The 26,813-nt window shown below is 56.6% G+C and overlaps 1 protein-coding gene across 1 annotated transcript; it reads right to left on the minus strand.

Moving 5' to 3' along the window:
• Window positions 1-13,822: 13,822 nt before the first annotated feature.
• LHX5 (LIM homeobox 5) lies at window positions 13,823-23,604 on the minus strand. Its single transcript, XM_014858591.3, has 5 exons — window positions 23,297-23,604; window positions 21,056-21,279; window positions 20,109-20,386; window positions 19,242-19,407; window positions 13,823-15,344 (listed from the first exon to the last, which is right to left on the minus strand). The coding sequence occupies exons 1-5, from the start codon at window positions 23,467-23,469 to the stop codon at window positions 14,977-14,979; spliced, it is 1,209 nt and encodes a 402-aa protein (XP_014714077.2). The 5' UTR covers window positions 23,470-23,604; the 3' UTR covers window positions 13,823-14,976.
• Between the last annotated feature and the right edge of the window lie 3,209 nt (window positions 23,605-26,813).

Below are 26,813 nucleotides of genomic sequence, written 5' to 3' on the forward strand. Positions count from 1 at the left end.
GAGAGAGCGAGGCCGTGGCTCCCTGAAGCTGAGGCCGGGGTTGTTAGGAGCTGAAGTCGCAGGAGGGGCCCTGGAGCAGAGACACCTGCCTTCCTATCTCGGCCTCCGGACCGCTTGCTGAGGGACACAAGGAGCCTGCAGGGTGGGTCCTGGGAGCAGAAGCTTCTGTCTTGGTCCAGGGCCCCACAGAGAGCACCGCAAACAGGGCCGCCAGGAGTGTGCACCTGCTCAAGACACACCAGCCTCCCCTTCACCCCCAACTGGGGTCCCTCTCCTGGGGTGGGGGGCCCCTTTGGTTTCCTGTGGGTTCTAGCGGCTGAGGCTTCCTTGGTCCCCTCATGGCTGACTCTAATGCCCCTGCCTCCGGAGGCTCACCTCCACCTAGTCCTCACTCCAGCCTTAAGCCAAAGGTGACACGGAAGCTTAGAACCCAGCCTTTGGCCAGCATGGTAGGTATCCTTACCCCAGAGCTGGCCCCAGGCAAGGCGGGGCGTGGAGAGCAGGGACCAGGGTCATGCCACTGCTGATTCCCCCTCCCCAGCCTGGACAAGAGCCCAGTACAGGGTGTGCACGTGCCCCAGTACCTGCAGAGAAGGGTCTGAGCCTCAGGCTGGGGATGTGACAGCTCAGGCTGGCTTTGTATCTCAGGGGGTCCGTGTGTGGTTGTGTGTGCAGCTGTGTACTCGTGTACTTGTATGCATGCATGCATGTTTGTGTTCATGCATGTTCATGGGGGAGAGCGCACACATGCTTTTGTATGTACAAGAGAGTACATGCAATTAATTGAGGGTTATTTGATGTCCCTCAAATTGTGTGGTGCTTCACATTTTTGCATTTGGGACTTATAATCCAGTCACTAGCGAGACATCAAACTTCGATGTCTGTCGTGAAGCAGCTTGGGGACTAGACATTAGGGAGTAGTGGGGATTGGAGCAAACTGGAGAGCTCATGCTCTGTCTAAAGGAGGCAGTCACTGCTCGAGTCCATCCACCTGCAGGCCCCACATAACAGATCTCCCAATTTCTTAGTGTTAGCTCAAATTCAAAGCAATTTAGGAATTGCCATATGCTCCGTTTGTCCACATATTCATACAAAGGCTCTGAACAGGTCCTGCAAGAAAGTTACTTCCTTGAATCCAGGGGAGAATCACGTGACTGCCAGTCTGAGCCAATCCAAGCTCCTGGGTGGGCTCGGGAGCTGAGCTGTCCAATCAGAGCAGCTCTCAGGACTTCAGCTGGAAATTGGGAGGCACCCGTGGACTGTCCACATGTGCAAGCCAACAGTTCCTTCTTCTTAAGCTTGGATTTCTGTCATTTGAGGGCGGCAGCATCCTGACTGACGATGTATGCATTTAATCCACATCTCTTGAATTAAATCGACTGGCTTTGAGCTGCCTAGGATTGAGCCTTATCTGGGGTTGGCCCTCAGCAAAAACGAGGGCCATCTGGGCAGCGTGTTGCTCTGCCTCCCTTCGGATCCACTTTTTCTTCTTGCTCCCAGGCCTGGGAGCACATGCGGACCGCCTTGACAAGAAGAGCAAGACAGAACCCGAGGTGGTGTGGCTGACAAGGTGGGGGCAGTATTTTATGAAGCCAGGAGGATGTCTCAGATCATAGTAGGGAGGAGCCTCATAGGGAAGTGACTGGGGTGGTGGGGGCTGTGGCTGGCGGAACCCAGAGACAGTTCCAGCATCGAGACTCAAGCCCTGTAGGAAGGCAGTGGCCTAAGTTTCCATCCGCTCTTAGGCGTGTGGCATCGGCCTCGCTCTGCCTTAGAGCCTCATGCCCACCCTTCCTGGGAGGCTTGGCAGGGCTGTTGGCTGATGGCATTGGGGTGCTGAGGCCCAGAGAGGGACAGCTGCTGACTCCAGAACACCTGGGGTGAGGGCCCAAGGATCTTCGTGCTGCCCCGGTGTGGCGCTTTGTTCTCACGAGGATGTAGAATCCGCTTATTGGGGACCCCAACGTCCAGGGCTTTTTGGGGCAGACCAGGCACTCAGTGTTCCATAGAGAGGAGTACGGGGGACCCACCCCAGACCCACATAGTGGTCCCATTACTTTGTGTTCCTGGCTCATTTCAGAATGAATGAATGAATGAGTGAGTGAATATATCAGTTAGGATTAGGTTCAGCTTTACAATTCAGGAAACACAAAATAAATGGCTTAAATAAGATACAAGTTTATTTCTCTTTCACTTAAAAGTCTGGAGTTAGGTGATCCAGGGCTGGTATAGGACCCATGTGTCAAGGACCCAGGCTCCTTTGCTCCGGTTATTCAGCTGTAGATGGATTCCATTCCAACAGTCACCTTAGGGTCCCAGATGGATGCTGAGGGGCCAGCTGTTGTATCCTCATTCCAGCCAGCAGCAAGGAGGAAGGGATGAGGAAAGACACACCCCTTCTCTTTAAGGACACTTCCTGTAACTGACATACACTACTTCTGCTCATAGCCAATTGGTCAGAACTTAGTCACATGTCATAGCCAGCTGCAAGGACGGCTGGGAAACATAGTCTTTATAACAGGCAGCCATATGCCCAGCTACAATCAGAGGTTCTGTTATAGAGAAAGAAGAATAAAACAGATCTTAAGGGCTGACAAGAAGTCTTTGGCATCCGGAATAAATGTGTGAGTGTACAGCTTAAGCTGCTATAATGAAAAGACCCAAAACCATAGTGTTAGTTCAAGGAAGGTAGACAGTTCTGCTCCACTAGGTCAGAGGGGGACCCAGTTTCCTTCTATCCTATTGTTCCACCAGCCCTTAAAATATTGTCCTCACCCACATGGTCAAAATTGGTTCATAATAACCAAGGCTGCAGTAAGAGGAAAGAGGAAGTGGAGGGTGAGAAGTTTCCTCTTTAAGGGTATCACTTGGATGTGGCACACTTTCCTTCTGCTCACAGCCCATTGGCCAAGACTTAACCACAGGATGCGCCTAGCTGCAAAGGAGTATGGGAAATGTAGTCTCTAGCTGGGCAGGTATTTAGCCAGCTGAAGCTCAGGGTTCGATTTCTAAAGAGGAGAATTGAGACAGGAGGCAATTAGCAATTTCCACTACAATGAGGACTGAAGGAGTGGAGGAGCGAGTGGCTGTGGGTGAAGGGGTGGGAGGGGCCCCAGCTGGGCTGAAGTCTGTGCTGCGGTTAGATGCCCAGATGCCCAACTCCAGACTCACCTCTGCTTGGCCGGGTGGCCCTGGGCAGGGCCTGGAGGCTTGGACCAAATCATGTGGTTTGCATGGAGAAGAGGTGACGAGTTTGGAGAAACATTGAGAAGGTGGAATCAACACAACTCGGTGAGTGATTTGGAGTGGTGAGGGCGGCCACCAGGCGTTGGTGACCATCTGGGTAAATGTCTGAGACGGAAGATCCAAAAGGAGGGAACATGTGGGAGGGGGACATGACGAGCCTGTGGATCCATCCATTCACTCATTTAGCAAATATTTATTAGACGCCTACTCTGTGTTGGGCATTTTCCAGGTGCCGGGAATACAGCAAAAGTGCTGACCTCATGGGGCTTACATTTTAATGGAGAGTGACGGACAATAGCACATCCCCAAATAAAAACATAATATGTCAGATACTGATATATGCTGCGAGGAAGGACGAGGCAGGATAAAGAGAGAGAGAATGTCAGGGAGGGGGTGGGGTCCGTGTTGTTGGTGTCTGTTAAAGCAATCCTAGGCACCATAGCGTTTTACTCACAAAGGATGTCAGTATGGATCCCTAACAGACAAGGAAGAAACTTTTTATCATAAGCACAATACCATCACCACATCCATCACAATTAACAAATAACTCCTTAATGTTATCTAATATCCAGGTTATACTCAACTTTTCCCAGATGGTCTCAAAATTGTCTTGTTAGAGTTGTTTTGTTGGAATCAGGATCCAAAGTGTTTGTGTTGCATTTGGTTGGTCTGTTTCTTAAGTCCCTTAATCGATTGGTTAGCTGAGAGAGGATGGTCAAAGAAGGCCTCTTCGAAAAGGTGAAATTTGAGCTGAGGTCTGAAGGAAATGAAGGAACAAGCCATGGGGAGCAAGAAGGGGAAGAGCAGAGAGAACAGCATGTACAAAGGTCCTGAGATCAGAGTGTGTGAGGAGGCCAGTGTGGCTGCAGGGCAGGGGGCGAGGGAGAGAATGGTAGGAGATGATAGAGGACGGACAGAGAGGTAAAGAGCATGTGTGACGGGGGAAGGGGCACCAGATCATGGAGGGCCTTGCAGGCTGTGGTGGGGACTTTCGGTTTTTCCTCTGAGGGTGGAGGAGATGCTCGGGAGAGCGGAGTCTGAGGCCACACCCCACCCCATCCCTCAGCCCTGTCCCCAGCCTTGATTTCCATTTCCTGTCCCGAGAAACCTTTGCCTCTCCAGTGGACACTCCTGGTGCCCCGCACTGCTACTCAAATCCCCTGTGTCACGTGGGTGCAGCCATTGTCCAGCTGCTGGGTGTGTTGGCCGCTAATGGTCCCCAGCTGCACCCTGCTCCAGGGGCTTGCCAATGGGAGCCCCTGTGTCCAGGACACCTGGGAGGTCACGCCTTCCTCGGGGTGGCGCACAGCCAACGACCGACTGGTAAGGGGTATAAAGAGCAGCTCCCCTCGCAACCTCAAGGCAGGGCGTCTCTACAGTGCCACCCACAGTCCCCAGAGCTCCCAGTGGGATGAGGCTGAGGCTGGACTCCAGACCGCCACGGGTTCAGCTCCCGCTCACTCCCCTTCTGCTCCGAGCCCCCTCCCCTGATAAATCTCGTGCCCAGCATCCACATCTCGGGCTCTGCTTGTGGAGAACCCAACCCAACAGACCCCTCCCTGCCCTCCCGTCCCATCGGCCTCTCCCTTCCCCAATGTTTGTGCTTTTTAAACTCCACCAAAAATGTCACGGGCAGGGTTCTCGCCTTGCTTCCAAACTCCCTGATAAATTCCACTGGCTGGGCAACCCCCGGAGAGGTTTTCTGGAGCAAGGAACCCCATAAATCACCCCGCTGCCACTCCAGCGTGGGCAATATCTTATGTAAAAAGGTGTTCTCTGGGAGTGCCACAGGCGGGGGAATCCTATTACAACCCGCCCCATTAATTATCAGGAGTCAAGTCGACCCTTTGCTGCGATTTTTTATCTTAAGTCCGAAAACTGATTCCCTTCGCCAAGCCTCCTCATTCCAAAAAAACCTAAAGAATAAAATAAATGTTTGAAGAACAAATAGCGAAGTTTGTCCTTTTCGGGGAGAAGCAGTAGAGGGAGAAGTGGGTGGAAAGGACCTTTTTTCTTCCTTTTAAGGTAAAAATTACTGAGTGCTTAGGCCATGCGTGGCAGATTTAGTTCCCCTTAACCCTAGGATGGGCGAGCTATGATTCATCCCCTATTACAGATGAGGGAAACTGAGGCTCGCCTGAAGTCACGTGGTCCTTTTTCTTCTGAGATGCGAAGGTGGGCAGAGAGTGGGCCAAGCTGGGTCTTTAAAGACTTGGGCTCAAACCCCACCTTTTCTTCTTACTAGCTAGCCACGGAGCAGGTGATTTAACCTCTCTGAGCCCCAGTTTCCTCTCCTGCAAGACGAGGAGTAAAAGCACGCCTGGACGGCTTCCAGGGAGAAGTCCTGCAGTAGCAAATAGGACCCACAAGCCAGGCACGTCCCCTGCCCGGGTGACCAGCAGCCTCCCCACTGGTCTCCCTGTGGCCAGTCTTGAGGCCACCCCGACTCCACCCCGGCACCCAGAGTCATCTTAAGTAAGCCCAAGGCAGATCCTTGCCCCCTCTGCTTGGACCCTCCCACGCCCCCTGGCCGCACTTGGGGTAAAGGACACCCTCACCTTGGCTCCGGGGCCCTGTACCATCTGGCTGCTGCGGATCCTTCAGGCCTCGGCTCCTCCTTCTCCTCCCTTTTCCCCTCGAGACTCCCCGAATTGAAGCCACACTGGCCTCTTCCTAGAGTTCACCAAGCTCGATCTCACTGCAGGGCCGTTGTCTGCGCTGTTTCCTTAGCCTGACACACTCTTCCCTAAGATCCCAGCAAAGGGTTTGGCTAAATGTCGCCTCCTCAGAGGGCCCTCCTGGACCACAGCCTGCCTCCCAGGGCCAGGTCTGGGATGATGCAAATGAGGCACTCGCCTTGGGAGCAAAATGGAAGGGGGGCCCCAAAACTCAGAAATCAAGATAAATAATATTGTAATGGAACATTTTGTTTCTTTTTTTGCTGAGGAACATCCGCCCTGAGCTAACGTCTGTGACCATCTTCCTCTCTTTTATGTGGGATGCTGCCACAGCACGGCTGACGAGTGCTGTAGGTCTGCGCCCTGGATCCGAACCCACAAACCCAGGCTGCTGAAGCAGAATGTGTGAACTTGACCACTAGGCCACGGGGCCAGCCCCATAAAACATTTCTTTAAAAAAATTAAAATTAGTGCAAAGGAAATTCATGAGGAATAAAATAGCGACACTTCAAATAAAGATAGGATCTCCTCTTGCACTTGTGTGTCCCACCTCACCCGAACCCCAGACCTGTCAGATCCTGTCTTTTAAAAAAAGGTTGCATTTTGTTCATCATGCATTCTTTTGCATTTATTTTGATTTTTCAAAATAGTATATTAAAATACTATTTATCTGGATTACCGTGTTTTGGTGTGCCTCCTTCCCCTAAATTTTGCACCCAAGATGAGCAGCCTGCTTGCCTCACCCCAGCCCGGCCGGCTGACCGCCTCTCCCAACACCCGGTCACCTTCAATCTCATCACCCTCTTTTTCTATCACTGTTTGAAATTATCCACCATTTTCTCCCTTGGTGACTGTCTGTCTCCACCAGTAAAATACCAGCCGTGTGAGAACTGGGGTTGAATCCACTGTGTTCACCTCTGTAACCCAGAGCCCACAAGGGTGCCCAACACATAGTAGGCCTTCAAAAAACATTTGCTGAATAACAATGAATGAAGGAGTGGAGAGAAGATTCAGGAAGGCAAGCAGAGATCTGTACAACTTGGCTGCAGGGTCTCCGGTCTACCTCTCACTCCCATTTTTCAGATGAGGATGCTGAGGCCCAGAGGGTGGGTAACTGGGTCACAGTCACACAGCACAGGCACAGCAAAGCTGGTCCAGAAGTAAAAATCCCCTGGGACTGTGTGTTAGCCACAGAGAGGTCCCCAGTGACTTGGAGTGGGCCCGTAGGGGCCAGCTCTCTCTGTGCACATTCCAGAAAAATCATCCCCAAACTCATATTGCCACCTAGGGTTGCGCCAGATCCATGCATCTTCTTTCCTATTAACCTAATTCCGACGTTTCTTGAAGCCTTACACGCGATTTAGAAAGAAAATGTTATCACCACCTGTAACGAAGAAACAGTATCTCTTCCCAGAGTTAGAGAATAAGCGTAGCAATAACTACAAGGAGAAGTGGAATGACGCCGTTACATTGTAGCTAGCTTCGGTTGCGCCAGATCTCCAAGCCTGCCTGTGACGCAAGTGTGAGAGGGGCGTTTAAGACACGCCAGCACCACACAGAGACTCTCCCTCAAACAAGCAAAAGGGCTGAAAAAGAATGGGAGAGAGCGACTTCTTCACGAGGTGTCAGGATCCGGTGAAAATGCCTGCTTCCTCCAGACGTCCCCGTCCACACCGCGGGCAAGCCTGCTCTGGTTATATACCGGCCTGGCCGCAGCACGCAACGATATGGTTTGATTTTAGGGACCCCAAAAACACACATGAGGCCAACTCTTCCTCCAGCAGCATCTGCCAGGAGGAGCCAGCAGTCACACAGGCTCCAGAGAGTCTCCGTTAGGCCTCGGGGGTTTATTTTCCAGCTATGTTTGGGTGTCCTGCAGGTCCCGAATATCAGAAAGTTGCATTTCTTTTTTTTTTCATACATTTTTAAATGAGGTGAAACATAACATAAAGTTAATCGTTTTTAAGTGAACAATTCAGTGGCGTTTAAGACATTGACAATGTTGTGCAACCACCACGTCTATCCAGTTCCAGGACATTTGCATCACCCAGAAAGGAAACCCTGAACCCCTTAAGCTGTAGCTCCCTATTCCTCTGCCCTCGACCCCCAGCACCCATGGGTCTGCTTTCCGTCCCTATGGATTTACCCATTCTGGACATTTCCTATGAATGGAACCCTGCAATGTGTGGTTTTCTCGTGACCGGCTTCTTCCACTTAGCATCGTGTTTTTGAGGTTCATCTATGTCTTAGCCTGTATCAGCACTTCGTTCCTTTTCACGGCTGAATGATATTCCATTGTATGGACAGACCACACTTCATTCATCTTTTCATCCGTTGACGGTACATTTCTTTTTAAACAGCTTGCCAAATTATTCTTCATCGGGCCTGGACCTCCCACTTTATGCCAGACCTGCTCTTATCTTCACTGGCCCTGTCATATCCAACTGGCAACATGGATATCTTAAAGAATGTTCTGGAAAGTAATAAGTTGCATATCTGTACAACTAGGCTGTGAAGTTAGTCCTTGTTTTAAAAAATGTTTTAGCACTTCTTCCAAGAAGAAAATAGAATACTGATAATAATAGCTGCAGCATCCAATGAACGGCCATTGTTATTATTACTATATTATTATTATTTTATTCAGTGTTTATTACTTAGTGGCTTGTGCCATGTCAGGCACTGTGCTTAGACTATGACATGTGTGACCTTATTTAACCGTCACAATGACACTTGAAGTTAGATCTTATTGTTCCCATTTTATAGATGGCAAAGCTGAGGCTCAGAGAGGTTGTGTCCAACATCAGTCACACAGTGCTTGGTCTCAGGTTGCTCACAGCCTGGGGATGGGGACACAGACACGATGTGGTTGGGATATTATAGTGGAGGAAGAAGTGGACAGTGCCCAGGTGGGCGTCACGATCTTGGCCGGCTGCTTCATCTTCACGTAGTTTGACCATGGAGTTGGGGTCCCTGCTGCTTCTGAGCAGAAATCTACACCGTAAGGTTTTCCTCCAGTGATAAAGGGATTGCTGAGAATCTGGCTGTCTTTCTAAGCCAATGCTTCAAACAAGAAATGTGCCCCCCAATCCCCGGGGATTGTGCACATTCTGATTCTGAAGTTCTGGGGGGCCCGAGACTCTGCATTCCTATCCAGTTCCCAAGTGATGCTGCTGCTGCTGGTCCATGGACCACACTTTGAGTATCGAGGGGCTAGAAGCTCTGAATTCTGACCCCAACTCTGCTGTGAACTCTCTGTGGGACTTTAGGCCAGTCTCTGGCCCTCCCTGAGCCTGAGTTTCTTTCCCTGGTCCATGGGGACATTGTCCTCCATCTGGAACATTCTCTGAAGAATAAAAAATAAGAATGGTGTTGTCACAGACAGCCACGGGCACCTGCTGGGGTGAGGGATTCTCTCCCAAAGCCCCCAGGAGTCCATCAGCAGGTGCTGGGGGAAGTGGACCTGCTCCTGAGTCCTGGCACCAAATGCAGAGAGAGGTGGCCGGAGGCAGCAGGGCCCCAGAGAAGCGGCGGAGAGGTCTCCGTTCATCACAGAAATGGCCCATTTGCAATGATCGGTTGCCCAGGTGTTAATAACGCTAATGGCATAGGAAGGGTAAACCCGGTCACTTGGCTGAACAGGAGAAATATGCAGAGGAGCGCTCGGGTTTCCATAAATCAGCCGTGTGCGGCGCGACGAGGGAGGCAGGACTTAAAATTCCGGTCAGGAGATGGGTATTCTCATAATCCGAGCTGGAGAGGTAATTTATTCTGTTTATATCTTTTTACTGCACGACAAGGCTTGGGAGCAGGAGCCCTCCACAGCCATTCTGCATTTTAAATATTAGTCCTAAGCACGAGGGGTCAGCTCTCCCGCTCTGGGGGGTGTTTATTTCGGGGCAGGTGGACAGGGATGGGGATGGGGGGAGCGGGCATGATGGGGGCTGGAATATGTGTGGTTTAACTGTCCAGCGTTACAGCCTCGGGGCAGCGGGGGAGAGGTGACATCCCCCTTTTCCCAGAGCTGGAGGGGACGGCCAGGGGCTGGCTAGCTTCCCTACCTGCCCGCCTGGGAGTATTTTTTTTCCACTCTGAAATCTTTTATTTTTAAATGATAATAAATACAGGTGATGACGAGATAGAGGGAGATGAAGAGATACATTAATAAAGGAGGAAAGAGACGAGGAGGGGAGGGAGAGAGAAAGAAACAAGGGCAAGCAAGGAGAAGCCGGAAGTCCTTACGTCTTTTGACCTTGGTAAGTTTCATTATGCCCTTTGCCCTTCTGGCTAGCTTTGTTTAACCCAGAAGGGGTTTTAAACAACATCTAGCGAGGTTGCTACCAATAAGAATTAGCATTCATGGCAGTCTTTCTTAAAGAATCTCTTCTTGTGGCAGCTGAAGTGCGTTCATTCATTCCTCCATCCATCCACCCAATCATGCAGGTACTCCGCACAGAAGGAGGGCTCCGCTGTGCCAGGCTCTGTCCCAGGTCCAGGGGCAGCATGGGCTCTGGAAGCAGAAGTTCTTGATTCAAAACTTGGCTCTGCTGCCCCGGGGCTGTGTGACCCCAGGCAGCTCATGTCACCTCAGTCTCATCTGAAAAGTGGGACTAACACCGCTCACTCGGAAGGGGCATTGGGAGGACCGAATTAGGCTCTGGACGCGACTTTGTCTGGCAGCAGTCCTGTAAGTTCAGGGGCATCGGAATCAGTTGGGGAGCTTGACAAACGTGAAGCCTTTTGGGTGCCGTGCCAGAGAGCAATTCCAGCCACGGGCCGTGGGGCCTGGGGATAAGTATTTTTAGCAAGTGCTGCCTTCTGATCACACTTTGAGAAAACAGTTGTGGGTGCCCAGGGACAAATGTCCTTTCTCGATCCTCCCCATTTCCACCCAGCCTTCCTTAGGAACCGCCTCCCTCACTAAGCACACCCCATACCACGACTGTGACACCACAGGGCCATTGCCGAGGGGGAGGTGGGGGCGGACTTCTCCTAGAGCCCCGGTTCCAGTAGGCACCTGGGGAGTTGACATGAGCCCGCAGGAGTGGGGGTGGGTTTGAGCTGGTTTTGACAAGGGTTCCCCTCTCTCCCCTTGTCATTCTGCAAAGAAGCTGGCGTGTGCATGTGCGTGTGTGTACACGTGTGTGTGTCTGGGGGAGGGTGGACGTGAGGACTGAACCTGGGCCAACGTTTCCCGAACCTTGGTCACGGGCTAAGTTACAACTCGCCAACGTGGATGAAAGGCCATTGGGAGCCCATTTCACAGCGGAGCAAACCAAAGCTCAAAAAGGTGACTCAGTGACCAGCCAGATAGTCTCCTGGACCTCAGGGCCCTTGCTCTGTTCTGCCCCCATCCAACTCCCAGGTGACCTCTGCTCAGTCATGAGCCCTCAGAGGAAGGGCCCTGGGAGTCACCCCAGTACTGCTCAGGACCCCAGAGACCAGCGTCCTCCCTGGATTCTGGCTTCTGCAGCCCCCTCGGAGATCTGGGTGGGACCGCCGCAGGGTTATTTAGTATCCCCTGACACAGGGGTGAGCCTCTCCCAGTCTCCCAGATGGAAGTGGACATGTGAAGAGCAGGGAAATGCCCTGTGTATGTGGATGTGCACGCATGTGCCCAGGGCCACGATGTCTGGGTGTGCGTGTGCCCATGGGGGTAGACATGTGGGTTCAAGGCATGTTTCTCCGTGCAAAGACACACAGTACACAACTGCATGCATAGTAATGTGCACGTGCTTGCACCCGCCGATGTGTGCACACGTGTGTAGACCATGTCCATTACCTCGTGCCTGTCTGTACGTCTGTGTGCCTGCACGTGCATCTGCAGGTGTGCAAAGATGGCTGGTGTGTGTCCGTGTGCCTGTGCCCCTGTGCCTGCATTTGCCGGCCCTTCTCTTTGTGCGCATGGGCTTGCATGTGTGAATGTGTGTGTGTGAGCACACACGTGCTTGGTGTGTGGGTGTGTGGGTGTCTGTGCCTGGGAGGAGGGGCTGGGAGGGCTGGCACTGCAGCGAGTTCTCATCCTGCAGCCCCACTCTGCTGCCCCACGGTGAGCTCCCTGACACCTCTGGGCTCAAGCTGCCCACCTGGGTGGGCAGCTGGGGGCCAGAGCAGGTCAGAGCTGTAGTGACCTGGTAGGCCTCCGTGGGGGGGGCAGGAGGGGTCCTCCCATCTCTTTCATCTCCCCTTCTCCCGCTCCTGCTCTCCTTGCCGTTCCCTCCCCTTCCCCCCCTTCCACTTTCTTTCTCCCCCCCATTCCCTCCTCCCCACCCTTCTCCTCCCCCTCCCCTGCCTCTGTGACCCTGTCACAAGCCTGTCTGCAGAGCAGTGAAGGGTGAGTCCCCTCTCTTCCCAGCCTCACTTTCCCAGGCCTCGCTCTGGCAGCAGCTCTAAGGGAGCCCTTCTGCAGAACGCACATGTGCCCAGAAAATATTTGGGGGCCTGGCCGAGATGCCCATCTCATACATTCTCTCCTGGCCTCTATAATCCATCACAATCTGGGCACGCAGTGGAGTAGAAACACAACCCAATACACACGTGGGCTCGAATCCCAGCTCTGCCACTCCCCAGTTGTGCGACTTTGGACAAGCCCCCTGACCTCTGTGAGCACCCTAATGGGGCAAATAAAACTTACCCTCATACATGTTCCAAGATTTAGCTACAAGGATATTTACTCCAGCCTGGCTTAAAGTGGTAAAAAATTGGAAACAAATGCAAATGTCCAATAGAATTGGTTAAAAACCCACTCCAAGGAAACTTTAAGCAGTGGGTACAGAGGATGGCGTGGCTCTGTCTGTGATCAGCTTATGAGTCTGAGAGCTACTGCTGCACGGACCCGAGCAGGGGCCACAGGGAGGGCGGAATAGGGGCTCCAGTTTCAAAACGAAAATAAAGTCTGGAAGGAAACACACCAGCTACGTCACCACGGTGCTTGAGACTCTGGGTGATTACATTGTCTTCCTTCTGTTTACCTGAAATTTCTAAATTTTCCATGAGCTATAAGGAAAGAAAAGAAAAGGCCAAATCCCCTTGCATTATTCTTGTGAAGTCCACATAACATGAGGATAGAGGAGGAGGTCTCTTAGCGCGTGCCCAGCCCCTGATGGTTCACACCCCCATCTCCCTGGGCCCCCTCCTCTTCCTGCTGACCCCCAAATGGGCAGGCTCTGGCCCCCCTCCAAGCTTGGGTGAAAGGGATCCAAACGCAGGACATTCTTCCATCCATTTTTCTCCCCCTCATCTGCTTTTCTAATCCTAAAGTGCCTGAGTTGGGAGAGAACATAGGAAGCACTCCCTCCAACCTCCCCTTTTGTAAGCAGGGAGACTGACGCAAAGAGAGGGAGAGACTCATTTTAGGCAGTGGCCTCAGGCCTCCTAAATCTCATCGGCCACTCTCTCCATCATCCTGCTGACAACAGAGCGCGCACAGCCTTCCTCTCCTCTCTGTGGGGCCCTTCTATCCTAGCACAGCCTTGCAGACAACTAGCACCAGCTCGCCAGCCTGCTCGTTGTTTTTGCCACCTGGAATGCATGGGGCATAATTAGGAGTGAAGCCAGAATTCTTCTGACATACTGGGGACAAACAAATCACATATCCATTCATTCATCAAATATTTTGAAGACCTACTATGTGCCAGGCAGGCTTGGGTTAGATCGTGGCATCACATAAAGCCTGGGGAGATACTGTGCCTGGCCCATGGTAGCTGTCAAACAGTGGCAGCCACTGTCATTACCTGCTAGTTACCAAAAGAACTCCCCCTTAGACGAGGAGAGGTCTTTGCACCCATCAAGTCCACTTTATGGCCAAGATGAGAACTAGAGAAAAGAATAGTTCCATTCACTTTGAGTGACTGCGACGACAGGGACCGAAAAAAAAAAAAAAAACCAAGCCACACAGCACTGAGGGAAAAAAGAATTTTTTTATTAATCTGCTTTTTAAAAAAGTTGATTTTTTGATTTTTGTTTTTTTTAGGTAAACCTCTTTCTGCCTCCCCTCCCTCACTCTGCCCACCCTCCTCTTAAAAATATAAAAATGTCCAACCCCGGATAACTAGAGTACAATAAATAAACAGTAAACACAAAAACATACTTTATTTGTTTCTTCTTTATACAAAATAAGGAAACTAGAAGCGTTCGACTTCCAAAAAAGTGTAATGCTGTACATCCTGACGGCTCAGCCTCCAGGCCCCGGGAGGGAGGGTGGTTTGTGGGGTGGAGCCCAGAAATCTTGGCGCCTCGCCCAGGGGGAGGACAGAGTGGGCGCGTGTTCGAGTCTGGCCTGGACCACCGGCCTCAAAGTAAATGTCGAAGGAAGGGAGCTACCAGGAGGTCTGGCCAAGGGCTGGCGATGCCCAGGCCGGCCCCCTTCCTAGAAAAGCTGACCTTGATCCCCAAGATTGGCCACCAGGGGGCGCCAGCGCGCAGGCGGATTTGTCTTCCGCCCAGCGAGTGACATCCCCGTTGGAGCGTGTTGCTCTCTCGCTCGCTCTCCATCTTCCCCCTCTGGCTGGCGCTTTCTCCATCTTCTCTTCTCCTCATTTTGCTCCCTTGCCTCTCTCTCCTTTCAATCCCTCTCTTTTTCTTATCACCTCTTTTTAAAGACGGGGAAAGCAGAGTGAGAAATAAGATTACAAAATGCCACTCGAATTGTAGAGGGGTGGGGGGGACATCGCCTCCGCCCCTTAGCCTCAACCCTCTCTTGGTCCTAAGAGGTGGCGGGTGGCTGGGGGGTCGGGGGCAAGTCTAGAGCGTGCTTGAAATCTCTTGATCTTCCGAAGGATTGACTTTGGTCCCAAGAAATTGTTGGTGGCTGCCGGGAGAGTGCTGGCAGCAGGCTGGGGGTCCGGAGAGCCCGCGGGATGGAGATGGGGGTCGGTCCTCCTCCGCGCCCAGCCGCGGAGCAGCTGCCGCTTGAATGCGGACCCGAGAGAGAACCCCTGAGGGAGACCCAGGCCTCGTCCGCGTGGGCCGTTTTGGTTTCGGGAGGCGGGGTCCGGGGGGCCGGCCGGGGGGCACCTCGGGGCGGAGCGCGGGGGACTGGCGCGGCCCGGCGGCCTTACCACACGGCGGCCTCGTTGAGCTCGGGGTTGGGGTGCGACAGGGGTCCGCTGTAGCCGCTGGTGCCGCTCATGGGGAAGGGCGGGCTGGGCCCCCCGCTGAACACCTCGCCGGGCATGGGGTGCAGCGCGCCCGGCAGGCCCGGCTCGGGGCTCGGCGTGTCCGGGTGGGAGATCATGTCGGTGAAGCGGGGGTTGTCGGCGGCGTGCGGGCCGGCGAGCGGCGGCTCCAGCGCGCCCAGCGGCGTCGAGCCGGGCCCCGAGGCCGCCAGGAAGCTCGAGTCGGCCGGGGACTGCGCCTGGGACGGCGGGCCGTGCGCGAAGAAGTCGTAGTTGCCTCCGGGCGCGTAGTAGTCGCCTTGGTAGTCTGCGGGAGAGGGGACGGGGAGGGAGACAGCAGAGATGAGAGATGGCGGGTCGGGGAGGGACCCGCGAGCCTGGAGGGAGGGGAGCGGGGAGACCAAGGCCGGAGACGGGCGGACGTGGTCGGGGCGCAGAGCCTCGGGCCGCCGGGAGGGCACGTGAATGGGGGACAGCGGACACTGGCTCGAGATTAGGGCCACCCGCAGAGAGGCCTGCAGAGACCAAGGGAGAGGGAGGCCCGAGGCGGCGGAGGAGCAGGCCCAGGGGTCAAGCTGGAGAAAGAGACAAGGAGAGACGGGGAAAGAGGAGAGACTCGGATTGTGAGAGACTCAGAAAAGAGACGGGAGAGACTCAGAAGCAGCGAGGAACTCAGACAGAGAAAGAGGCCGCGGCTTCAAACTCGGAGATTCCTTGACAGAGACGGAGAGAAACAGCGGTGGGGGAGACACAGAGACGGTGAATGATTCCAGTGTCTTAGAGCTGGAGAGAGAGACGCAGAGAGCGAGAGACGTGGAAAGAGCCAGAGAGGGACAGTGAGAGACGGACAGTGAGAGAGCGGCAGAGGACAGGGTGAAAGGGGCGCCCCTAGACTCAGAGAGACCCGAGGCAAGACAAGAAAAGAGACCCAGAGATGCCAAACCCACGGCAGAGACGGAGACCGGGAGAGATTCGCGGTCGAGTAAGACAGAGATAGGCCAGGAGTGGCAAAGAGAAAGACATGAGACGGCTGCGGTTAGAGACACGCGTGAAAAACCCGTCGAGAGACCCAGGAACGAGACGGAAGGTCAGGAGAGACAGACGCGCCCAGAGACCGCCGAGATGAGTTAGAGAGAGCGCTAGAGACACAGAGGCTGACAAGTCCGGGAGAGGAGCAAGGCGGGGATGCTGGGCCGGATGGAGACCAGAGCGCGAAATGGTTGAGGCGGAGCGGCGACCCCGCGGGGGAGAAGCCGGCACCCGGCAGCGGCCACAGTGCGGAGGGGCTGGCGAGGTGGGCTGGGGCCTGGGAAACCTGGGCGCCAGGCGCGCAAGGCGGCCTCCCGCTCTCTCCATCGCTCCCCGCACCTCGCCGACCTGGCGCTGCCCTTTGCCCCGCCAAGTATAGCCCTGCGTCGGTCCCGGTAAACGTGGCGGTCCGACCGTTTGCCCCGGCCTCGCCTGGTCTGGAACGGAGAACGCTGGGCCACAGCAACTTGACAGCAGGGGAGGAGGACGTGAGCGCTCGCCCGGTCATGCCCAGGGTTTCACGGGTGCCTCGGGGAACGGCTCGGTCCTCCAGGCTCCCCCTGGGCGGGTCTGCCAGGACACTCAGGCTGTGAAGCATTTGGGGACACTGAGCCCTTTTAAGGATCTGATAAATAGCTATGGACTCCCTCTCCAGTGATATGCACAGATGTGCATTTAACCCACAAAATCAGGGGGTGCAGGGACTCTGGGTTACACGCCCCCCCCCATTCTCAACAAATTGTGCATCAACCGTCTGACCTCTTCGCATAACCCCCTCCGCCAGGCCCTTCTGGACAGCCTGCTCCCCGCCCCCAGGTCGGCCCCTGAAAGACTGGGGTGTGGGACCCCACGAAAGGAGCACCTTGCAGCCGGCACCGGTGACCACAACCCGCTTTGTACGGCGGGAAAACCAGCGCGCCAGGCAGCCAGGTCTCCTCCGAAAACCCAGCTCCCTGCTCCGTCTTTGGGACTCAGACCCCGGGCGAGTTCTGGACACCCCGTCCCTCTCTAAACCCAGAAATCTGTCTAAACGGACGGTGTCAGGAGGCGCGGCTTGGAGACGGCGTAGACAACAGCTCAAGCGGTCGCCAGTTACTTTTTAAAACCCACTCATTCCATTCTCCCCGAAAGTGAAGGGAAAGGTTGGAAGCCGCGAGTTTGGGGCCCCTAAGGGACGGGGATGGGGGACGGCCGCGGCCAGCAGTGAGCCGGCAAGCCGACGAGGGCCGCGGCCCCCGCGCGGAGCGCGCCGCCTCCGCCCATATGGCGGCCGGGCCGGAGGTAATTGGAACAAACGCCGTCTGAAAAGGGCACAAAAGCCGCAGCTGGGGCTTTGTCCGCGCTCCCACGGGGGCCGCCGGCCCCGCCGCCCGGCCCCTTTCTCGCCCGCTGCCGGCCCCGCCGCCGGGATCTCCCAGCGCGGATTAGGCGGGGCTGCCTCGCTGGGACTGGGGGGGTCCTGCCCTCCCCCATTTCACTGACAGAGGGGCCCGCGTGTGCAGACCCCCACCTCACCCCGCAGACGCGCGGGGAGAGGGTCGGCGGGATTGGTGGGGCTCACTGTCCTCGGGAAACCTTGCTTAATTGCCCAGGCGGGGAGAAATTCCGGACCGGTCCGCCCCACCGCCTCCCTGCGCCAGGCCGAGATTCTGTGCGGAAGGAGGCAGAGATGGGTGAAGAGAGTCGCTGAGCCGGGACCCCAAGACCTGGCCACCACCTGGGCTGTCCCGAGTGTCTGTAGCCCGCCAACCAGGGCCCTACCACCGCAGAGCCTCTCTCCAAAAAGCACAGCGGCGCATTTTGTCCACAATTTCTGCGGGCCCCCGCCGGACCTGAAGATCCAACCTCCCAGGCCTGCGGATGTACGGAAGAAGCCCGTAGCTCTCTCCCCGGATTTGCCTGGGCGCCCGGCGCCTCGCCCTCGCCCTCGGCGTTGCCGCCAAACCCACTTTTCTAAGAAAAGTGTCCTCTCCTCTAACTGGGCAACGAGTCCCCCCCACCCCAGGCCAGGACACTGAGCAACTCACAGCAAAGATTCCCCTCAGGCATGGGCACTCCTGGGGGCTCCCTAAATTCAGAGGCTCAGCAACAGAAGCGGGAGGTGCCTTTCCTGTGCCTGCACGGGTCTGGGAAGTGCAGGATGGGGAGCGAGGGCTTCAGTGCCCCAGAGCACAGAGGACCTCAAAAACCGCGGTGGGGAGCTGGGATGGTAGCGGCGGAGTTGGAATCAGTTGGCAAGCAAGTGTGCGAAGGCAACGGAGGGGCAGTGGAGAAGGAAAGGAGGAGAAGAGAGGGAGAGGAAGAAGCGAAGGGGTGACCAAGAGGAGGGTTCACTCAGGCCTGAACCTGGTACCCAAGGGCGGAATTGTTTTTTGCAAACTCGTGCTCCCCGCCCCCTACAGCATCAAAGACCGCGAGTAGGTAACTGGGTTGGCCCAATCCTTGAGCCCCAGCTCGCAGGAATCCTGGCGCGCTTGGAGCTGGGAAGTCGGTGGAAGTCCTGCGCAGAGTAGCTGCCGGGTGCCAGCCGCTGTGCACACAGTTGCTGTGGAACAGGAGTTGCTGACTCGGAAGCTAGTGAGCAGGCAGCCCGGGGTGAATCCTGACCCCTCCATCCCTATGCGGCCCTCCAGGGCCAGTGTTCCCACTGGTGCAAGTGCACTAGGCCGCCGGCAAGGGCAGCAGGAAGGCTGTGTGTCCGGCTGGGGCAAGGGGCATGCGGATTTGTGAATGACCGCCTTGGTGTGATGCTTGGGACTGTGTGAGGCTGTGGATCTCTCCGGGTGTGTTGGTCAGTGAGTGTATGTGGGCAGTGGAGTATACCTGTGTGTGGTTGCGTGACCATGTGTCTAGATTTGTGTGTGTGAAGTCTCTGAACTCGAGCGTGCAGGAGTGCTCCTACGTGTCCTGCGTGGATGAGTGTGTTTATCTGTGTGTATCACTGTATGGGTGAGTGAACTCACGTGTCTGCTTTTGTGTCCAAGAGGTATTTATGGGTGAGTGTGTATGTGTGTCTGTTAAGGTGCGTCCCTGGTTGTGTAACTCCTGCGTGAGTAGAAAGGGAGGTGGAGGTTCCTTGGGCGACCCAGAGCGTCCGGAATCAGCCCTGCGCCCTCAGCTCCCAGAACGGGGCGGGCGTAGGTGTCGGGCAGCGCGTCCCGCGGGGGGCCCTTACCTCCGTAGTAGGTATACGGAGTGGACCCCAACATCTCAGACTCGTCCAAGCGGCCTCCCAGCGGACGCATGCGCCGCGGACTCCGGAAGAAGGCGTGTCTCCGGGCGCCCAGCGCGCTCAGCTGCTTCATCCGGCGTTCTTTGGACCGTCGGTTCTGGAACCACACCTGGGACAGAGGAGGGGGCTGTGAGCTCGGTTCGGGGGTGCCCTCCCTTCCTCTCCCCGCCCGGGCAGCCCCCGCTGGGTCCTAGCTCCTCCTCTGCGCCAAGGCTGCCCAGAGGCGGAGGCCGGGCCGGATTAGGCCGGAGGGGTGGAGAGGGGCCTCGGCGAACCAGCCAAGGATGAAGGATTTCGCGGACCCGTGGGGCGACTCATAAAGACTTGGGCTTCCTGGTCCTCGGCCCGCCCGCGGTCTGACGGCTTTATAAAGGCTTTCCTCCAGGCATGGCTCTCTTCTCGACCCCTCGGCTCCCCAGCCGGGCTCTGACCGTTTGTCTGTCTGCCCGCGCATGGGCGCAGGGGGGCGGGGTGGGGGGAGGGGAATGTGAAGAACCTCGCCTCTTTCTCTGCTCGGAAGCTGAAAAGAAGGGAGGGATCCGGTACCCCAGCGAGACTTAAAACTGTCCTTGAACGGGGCGGGGGAGGAATTCAGAGAGGCGAAGTGACCGGCCCAAGATCACACGTCCAGAAGGACGGCAGGGCAAAGCGGAATTTTTTGGCTAGGAGTTTGACCAGCTGACCCTGACTTCGGGAGCACCGTCTGCCCCTCGGCGGACCCGAACTCTGCGCCCTTTTAGCCATCGAGGCTGGGTGGGAGGCTCCCGCACGCATTGGGGCTGCAGAGGGCTGACCCGGGCCGGGCCGCACCTGGATGACGCGCATGTTCAGGCCAGTCTCCTGCGCCAGCTGCTCGCGGATGTGGCGCGTGGGCTTGGGCGTGGCGGCGAAGGCGGCCTTGAGCGTCTCCAGCTGCTTAGCTTTGATCGTGGTGCGCGGGCCGCGCCGCTTCGTGCCTGAGTTCTGCTCCTCGTTCTCGTTGTTGGCCGTCTCCTTGTCCGACGACGTCGAGTTATCCGTCTCCTTGGGGTCGTCCTGGAGTGGGTCCTGCAGGTCCGGGGACAAACTGCGGTCCGTACAGGATGACACTGCGGGCGGACGGAGCGGGAAGGGAAACAGCAGCGTCAGCGGCGGCCCGCGGCCTCTTCAATCGGGTAGTCGGCTCCTGCAGGCCCAGGCCACCAGCAACCGCGCCGGGGTCCCTCCCAAACCCCGCGACAGCCCCTCCCTCAGGGGGCCGGCGCCCGCCCACTCCCTGCAGGCGGGGCTGGGCCTCTGGAGGGACCCTTCTCAAGCCCTCTCAGCACTTTCCGCTATTGCCTGGGTAAGGGGGAGGCACGCCCTCTGGAGAGACTGGCCCTCTTGAAGAGGGCACGGGAGGAGGGTACAGATGCCCAGCGGGCCTCAGATCTTCCTCTCCCTTCTCTCCTTCCTCCAGATCCTAATTAAGGTCCTCCCAGTGCAGCTAGAAATTACCAGGAGCTGAAAAGAGGCAGAAAGGGGAATTTCGTGGTTCCAAATTGGGGAAGGGCAGCAAGTTGGAAAAAGCTCCTGTACTGGAGGACTGGGGGGAAAGAGCTGGCTTTCCGGTGTCCTGGAGGACGGGGTCCAAATGCTGACTCTCCTCCCCAGCCCCTCCACTGGCCTTGAGAGTTGCCTGGCGGGTGAGCAGGTGTGGAGAGCTCTGAGCCGGGACAGAATGTACACAGGGGGCAAAGTAGAGAGTGCCAGGCTGGGCGTGGCAGGTGGCCTCCTACCTGAGTTGAGGCTACCCTCCTTGAGGCTGGAGGAGCTCAGGTAGTCGTCCTTGCACACGAACTTGTTCTCGTCGATGACATAGAGCTCCTCGCCCGTGGACAGCTGCTTGTTGCACACCATGCAGGTGAAGCAGTTGAGATGGAAGACTTTGCTGCGGGCCTTGCGCACCAGGTCGCTGGGCGAGATGCCCTGCGCGCAGCCTGCACACTTGGTGCCAAAACGCCTGCAGACACAACACGCCCTGTCATCTCTTGTCACCTCGGAGCAGCCCGATGTCCCACCCTCTCGAGCCCCTGACCTCTCCCCACCCGCCTTAGCTTCTGAGAAGCCTCCATTGCCACATCTGTCTGATGAGACCCTCCTCCTGTGCTCTTGGTCTAGAGTGCAGGAGGTGAGACCAATGTCCTGGGCTGTTCTTGGGGCTGGGCCTGTCTTGTCCGCTCAGGTTTGTTCAGTCTCCTGGGCTTCCAGCCATGGGCTCAGCCGTCAGCCAAGCAGAAGGCCCAGAGCACCCCAAGATGTTCCCCCTACGTCCTTGCCAGGTCCGCCTGGGCCGCTCGAGGCAAACTCGGCTCTCGAGGTCACGGAGCATTTTAAGCCGGGCAGGCCAGATCTGGACCACTTCTTGGCTTGGCCCCCTGGCTCGTTTCCAGTGTGCTGGGGCCCAGGTAGGGGGGCACTTGGCCTGGCTGGCGGTTCCTAGCAAGGGGGTGGGGAGCCCCTCTCCTGAGGTGGACCTGAGCAGGAAGGAGGGAACCGTTGCTGATTCCCAGCGCCATCAGCACTGGAGGCTTTCTAGTCCGCACTCCAGGACCCGCTGGAGCCGGCCAGGAGCCTCTGGACAGCAGGACCTCAGAACGCTGGGCTCTGGAAAGCTGAGACTGAGTCTCTAGCCCCCAAAATCTCTGGCCCTGGCAGGCAGTGGGAGAGTGTGACCAGAAGGCAATCCTAAACCTGCATGGCCAGAACACGGGGTCTCTCAAATCCCCTTTTCCCAAGTTCCTGGTCTAAATCCTTTTCTTTCTTCCTTGAGCAGTGGGAGAAGGCGGCCTCCCCCAAAATGGGTGCTGCAGACCTGGGAGGGGTGAAGTGTAGTTGGGGGGGAGGGTGAGGGCCTGGGACTTTGGGGCCCCATATCTACTCACACCCATGTCTCTAAACAGGGCGAATTTGGGTGACGTTGATGCAGTAAGGGCATTAGAAGCCATAAGTCACTTCTGGCCTTATCCGGTGGCGTAATTGGCCATATGCACCTTATCAAAAATCATTAGGTGCTTTGCAAGCACTGCCACATTAGGGGCCTCAGGCCTCGGGGGGCTGGGCGTTTACACGTGTAAAGGCGAGGCTGACATTTTCTCCTTTTCACATCCCCTAGTGCAGAGCTGCTGGGCCCGGAGCTGCCTTTCTCCGAGGCGTTAATCACGCCCTCCTTCCCTCGGCGCCCCTGGAATTTGCGCTCACAAAGCCGGCTCTGGGCGCTTGGCAGAAGCTGGCAGGGCTGAGCTGCCGAAAACCCCACAGCCTTCTAGGCCTCCTTTGGCATTTCCCAGCGGGGGAAACTGAGGCCCAAAGAAGTGATCTGCCCTGGCCCGCCTGAAGGCCCCCGTAGGCAGCAAGAGGAGGTGACACAGCCCAGGCTAGACCCTGAGGTCCTGATTCTCAGCTTTGACTTCGTTTGTACTTTTCAACCTGGGAGAAAATGTTTAAGGAGTTTCGGGTGAGGAGAAGGGTTCCTCCCCCATCACCAGAGGAGAGCTTCCTGGCTCAGCCCCCTCCGGAGCTGGAAAGTTTCCGTTTGTCCAGGAGGGCTCTGAGCTGGCCTGCCTGGAGGGCAGCCTCTGGGCTCGCCCACTCTGCCTGGTGGGAGAACCCTCCAGCCGCCCCTAACTTCGGCAAAAACCCTTCCTCTCTCGGAGGAAGCTTGAAGCTTCCGCTCTCAGGTCGCAGCCTCCAGGAAGGGGCAGAGACAGGTGGGGAGCAAGTTTGTCAGGAATTCCTCCCCTGCCAGCGCTCCAAGCTGGCCTGGAGGAGCGAACAAGAGGTAGCCAGAGGTAGCGAAGCAGCGTCCTTGCTCCGCCCGCGCTCAGGCCCTTTCCTGGAGAGCAGTGGGCTGCCGCGCTCCCTAGTTAAGCTTCTGAGCCCCGGAGGCTGGGATGCGTTTCGCGGTCTCCCCTTCCCCGGAGCCCCAGCGGAGCGCGCGCAGGCGGGCGCGCAGGCAGAAGCGCGGCGCGGCCTCTTACCTGAAGAAGTCATTTTTGCAGTAGAGCTTGCCCTCGCGTGAGAAGCACTTCTCAGAGAGGTTGGCCTTGCACTCGCAGCACTGAACGCATTTGATGTGCCACGCGCGGTCCAGCACGTTCAGCAGAAAGCGGTCGAGGATGGGCCGCTCGCAACCGGCACAGTGCACCATCATAGCCCCGCTCCCCGGCGGCTCGGGCCGCCTTGCCCTCCCTTTGGGCCCCCGGCCCTCGGGCCCCCAGGCCCCGCCGCTGCGCTCCGCCTGTTATCTCGGCTGCCGCTGCGCGAGTCCGGTCCAGACCAAGACTCAGCCGGTCAAGTCCTTGGGTGATCGCTGGCCTGGCGCTGGGCTGCCGGGGGTGGGGTGGGGAGTGGTGGCGTTCACAGCCTCATGCCCCGGGCCGCGCGCCCCAGTGCTTGTTCCGGGCTCCCCCAGGTGTCTTGGGTGGCTGCTAGCCTTGGCGCTGCCGAGCGGCTTTCCCCGGTGGCGGTGGCGCCGGCACTTTCCCCCACTTTCAAGCGGTCCCGATCCTCATCTTTGTCTGGCCGCCGCCTAATTCGCGCATCCTTATTCAGATTTGGTGACGTGGCGCGGCACGTAGGGGGCCCGCCGGCCAATGGGCGCGTGGTGGCCATGGCAACCTCTTAAATTTATAGCATATCTAAATTGGCTACAGCGTTGCGGTCGGGACAGAGCAAAAAAAACAAGGCATCAGTATTGTTGAGTATTAGCTTGTACCTGGTTCCGAGGCTAAGTAAGTATTTACCTTCCCGTTTGGGGCTGGGGGATGGGGTCGCGCGATCTGAAAACTTCTCTCTTCCTCTCTCTCTCCTTACAAACATTTGGGGGCCAGGATTCCAGGGCCTAGTGGGGGCAGGGACCCCTGCCGCCTTTGCCATCCTGGGAACTTGCAGAAGTTGCCTGAGGTCCGCTGCGCTATGTCCGCCTCCTCTTCCCCAGCCCAGCCCGTCCAGATTGGACTCTTTCAGCCCGCGTCCCTGGGGTCCGCGCTGGAGCTGCAGCAGCGCAGCTCCCCGGACTCCCAGAGTCGGCTCCCTTTGTCATACACGGGGCTGGGGCCCAGCCAGGCCTTTCTCATGGAAAGAAAGAGAGGGACAGAGAGAGAGAGAGAGAGAGAGAGAAAGCCTTGTGGCTTGGATATCCTTCCTCGCGCAGGCCTAGGCCCAGGTTGGGGGGCCGGGGACGTGTCATCTGGCCTTGTCCGAGACCCCGGAATTTCAGGCCTGAGCGCGCCGCCCATGGGCCTCTGGGGGAGCAGTGGGGGAGGGGGAGGTCCAGGGCGCACGGGTCTTCCCGAAGCCGGCTCAGAGGGGAGGTTCACCATGTCTCTCTTTTCCTCGCTGTACCTTCCAGATCCCGGGTCAGCCGGTCGGGGCACCGCGGTGAGCGGGTTGCACTGCTGAGGCAGGGAGCGCCACGGGTTTCGTGGCCGCTGGCTGCTTGCACACGCAGGGCGCGGGCTGGGTGTGCCCTCCTAGGGCGCAGGAGGAGCGGCTCGGCCGAGCGCCGAGGGTCTGGGGAATGTGGGGGCGGGGGAGGTGCTGGCAGGTGTGTGTGGAGAGCCGGGTGGGGGTGTAGGGGGAGAAAGGGGAGGGCCAGGCCTCCTTTCCCAAGGGGTAAACCCAGCCCCCCGGGGGCTCCAAGTTAGGGAGGCCCGGAAGGCACGGCGGGATTTTCCACCGCGCTGCGCCAAAGTCGCTGACGGGGTAGGTAGGCCCCGGGCCCCAGGGCTGGAGCCGGAGGACCGTGTTCCTGCAAGACCTGGCTGTGGATGTGTGTTTGGGTGCAGTTACTGAGTTTGCTAGCGTACACTTGCTCTTTGAGCATTGTATTTTCCCCTCGGTTTATAGGTAGTAATCAACCATGTGAGTTCCGTTTGGTATGTGTACATTTTGTGCAATTTGTGTGTTTGTATCTGTGTCTACTTCCGCTATGTTTGTGTGTCGGTCTGGACACACGTATTCTTACTGGTCTGTGTATATGTGTGCATGCTTACTTACAGCCGTGTGAATGTGAGGGTGTTCAGGCGTGTGAGTGTGCGTTTGTGGAAGATCATTCGTGTATGTGTGTGCACATCACATTGATGTGAAAATGGACTTGAAAAAATCTGAATGTGTGTTTGTGTGTAGATGAGCGTGTGCGTGCTTGAGATCCTGTGTGTGTGTCTGAGCTGGATTGGGTGTGTTTGTGAGTGCAGAATTTTGTGGATCAGTGTTTGGGTGTCAGTCACAATGTGTGTGTCTGCACGTGTGTGTGCATTGTGCGATATTGTGTGGTATTTTTGCTTCTGCGACTGCTGTAGGTTTTAGGGGGTGTGTTTGTGTGTATACCCCTGGCGGCACTTACCTGTGTGGATTTGAAGAGCGAGATTAGTGGGTGCCTGTGTCGGGGCATTTGGTGGGACACAGAGACATTTGCTCCCCCTTCGCACCCCCGTCTCGTTCCTTTCCAGGCCTGGTGCTGTCCCCCACAGTCTCTAGGGGAGGTGATCTGGTTGGGGACACGGAATTTATTGACAGATGGTGGTCTCCGGGGAGGGTATTGACCCACAAGCTGGGCCTCTGAAGAGCAGTCCCCAAATCAGGCAGCTTCTGCCTGACGATGCTCTTACTCGATCCTCCAGCTTGCCAAGGGACAGTGTCCACACAGTGTGGGGGTGCGGCTGGTTAGAGCCGGGCTCGGCCAGGACCAGCAGGATGAATCTCGCCTGGTCTCCCAGGCCCAGCTGGGAGACCATCGGGAGCCCCAAATGAAACCACAGTTTCTGGCAGCACCTGGCCCTGCCCTTGTGGGGCAGGAAGAGTCCTTGAGCGCAGGCAGGGCAGGGACTGACCAAGAGATACAAGAAGCCCGAGGAGAGAGGCGTCCGGGCTCGAAGCGACGGAGATTTGCGCTGCCTCCTCCGTCTTTTGTTTCACTGGCTTCTCTCTACATCTGTTTTCCTTTCAGTCTCCTATTCTTTCTTATGTTCAGCCTCTGTCTCTTTCTGTTTCCCTTTCCCTCTGTGTCTCCATCGCTTTCTTTCTCGATTTCTCCCTCTATTTTAATTTTCCTCCCTCTGCCTCGCTGCTGGGTGTCCAAATCCGGCATCCGGCTCAACACTGCAATTAGCAATTCTCATCTCGCACCGCGCTGATTTCGGAGTGCCCGGGGAAGACGCACAGACAGTCACTAAAAGCCCCCATCTGAAAGCCTTCTCCCCTGCTCTGGACTAGGTGCACTGAGCCCACTCTCCCTCAACCCCCTACTGGGTACTTCAAGAGCCCAGCCACTGTGTATTCCCAGCCCTGGCTTTGCCCACCCTGTTGGCTGCTGGGGTCCATTTCCAATAAATCCACCCACCCTTACTTCCTGAATGTGCTTAAATGCCAATGCACTGCCAGGCCCTAGCCACTGTGGTGCCAGACCAGGGAGGGAACAGGAGTAGGGGGCAGTCTCAGAGAGCAGCTCTGGGTCTCTCGGAGCCTGGATGTGGTGTGTCACCCGGAACCGAATGC

Source organism: Equus asinus, chromosome 8 (assembly GCF_041296235.1).
Source record: "Equus asinus isolate D_3611 breed Donkey chromosome 8, EquAss-T2T_v2, whole genome shotgun sequence".
Lineage (NCBI taxonomy): Eukaryota > Metazoa > Chordata > Mammalia > Perissodactyla > Equidae > Equus > Equus asinus.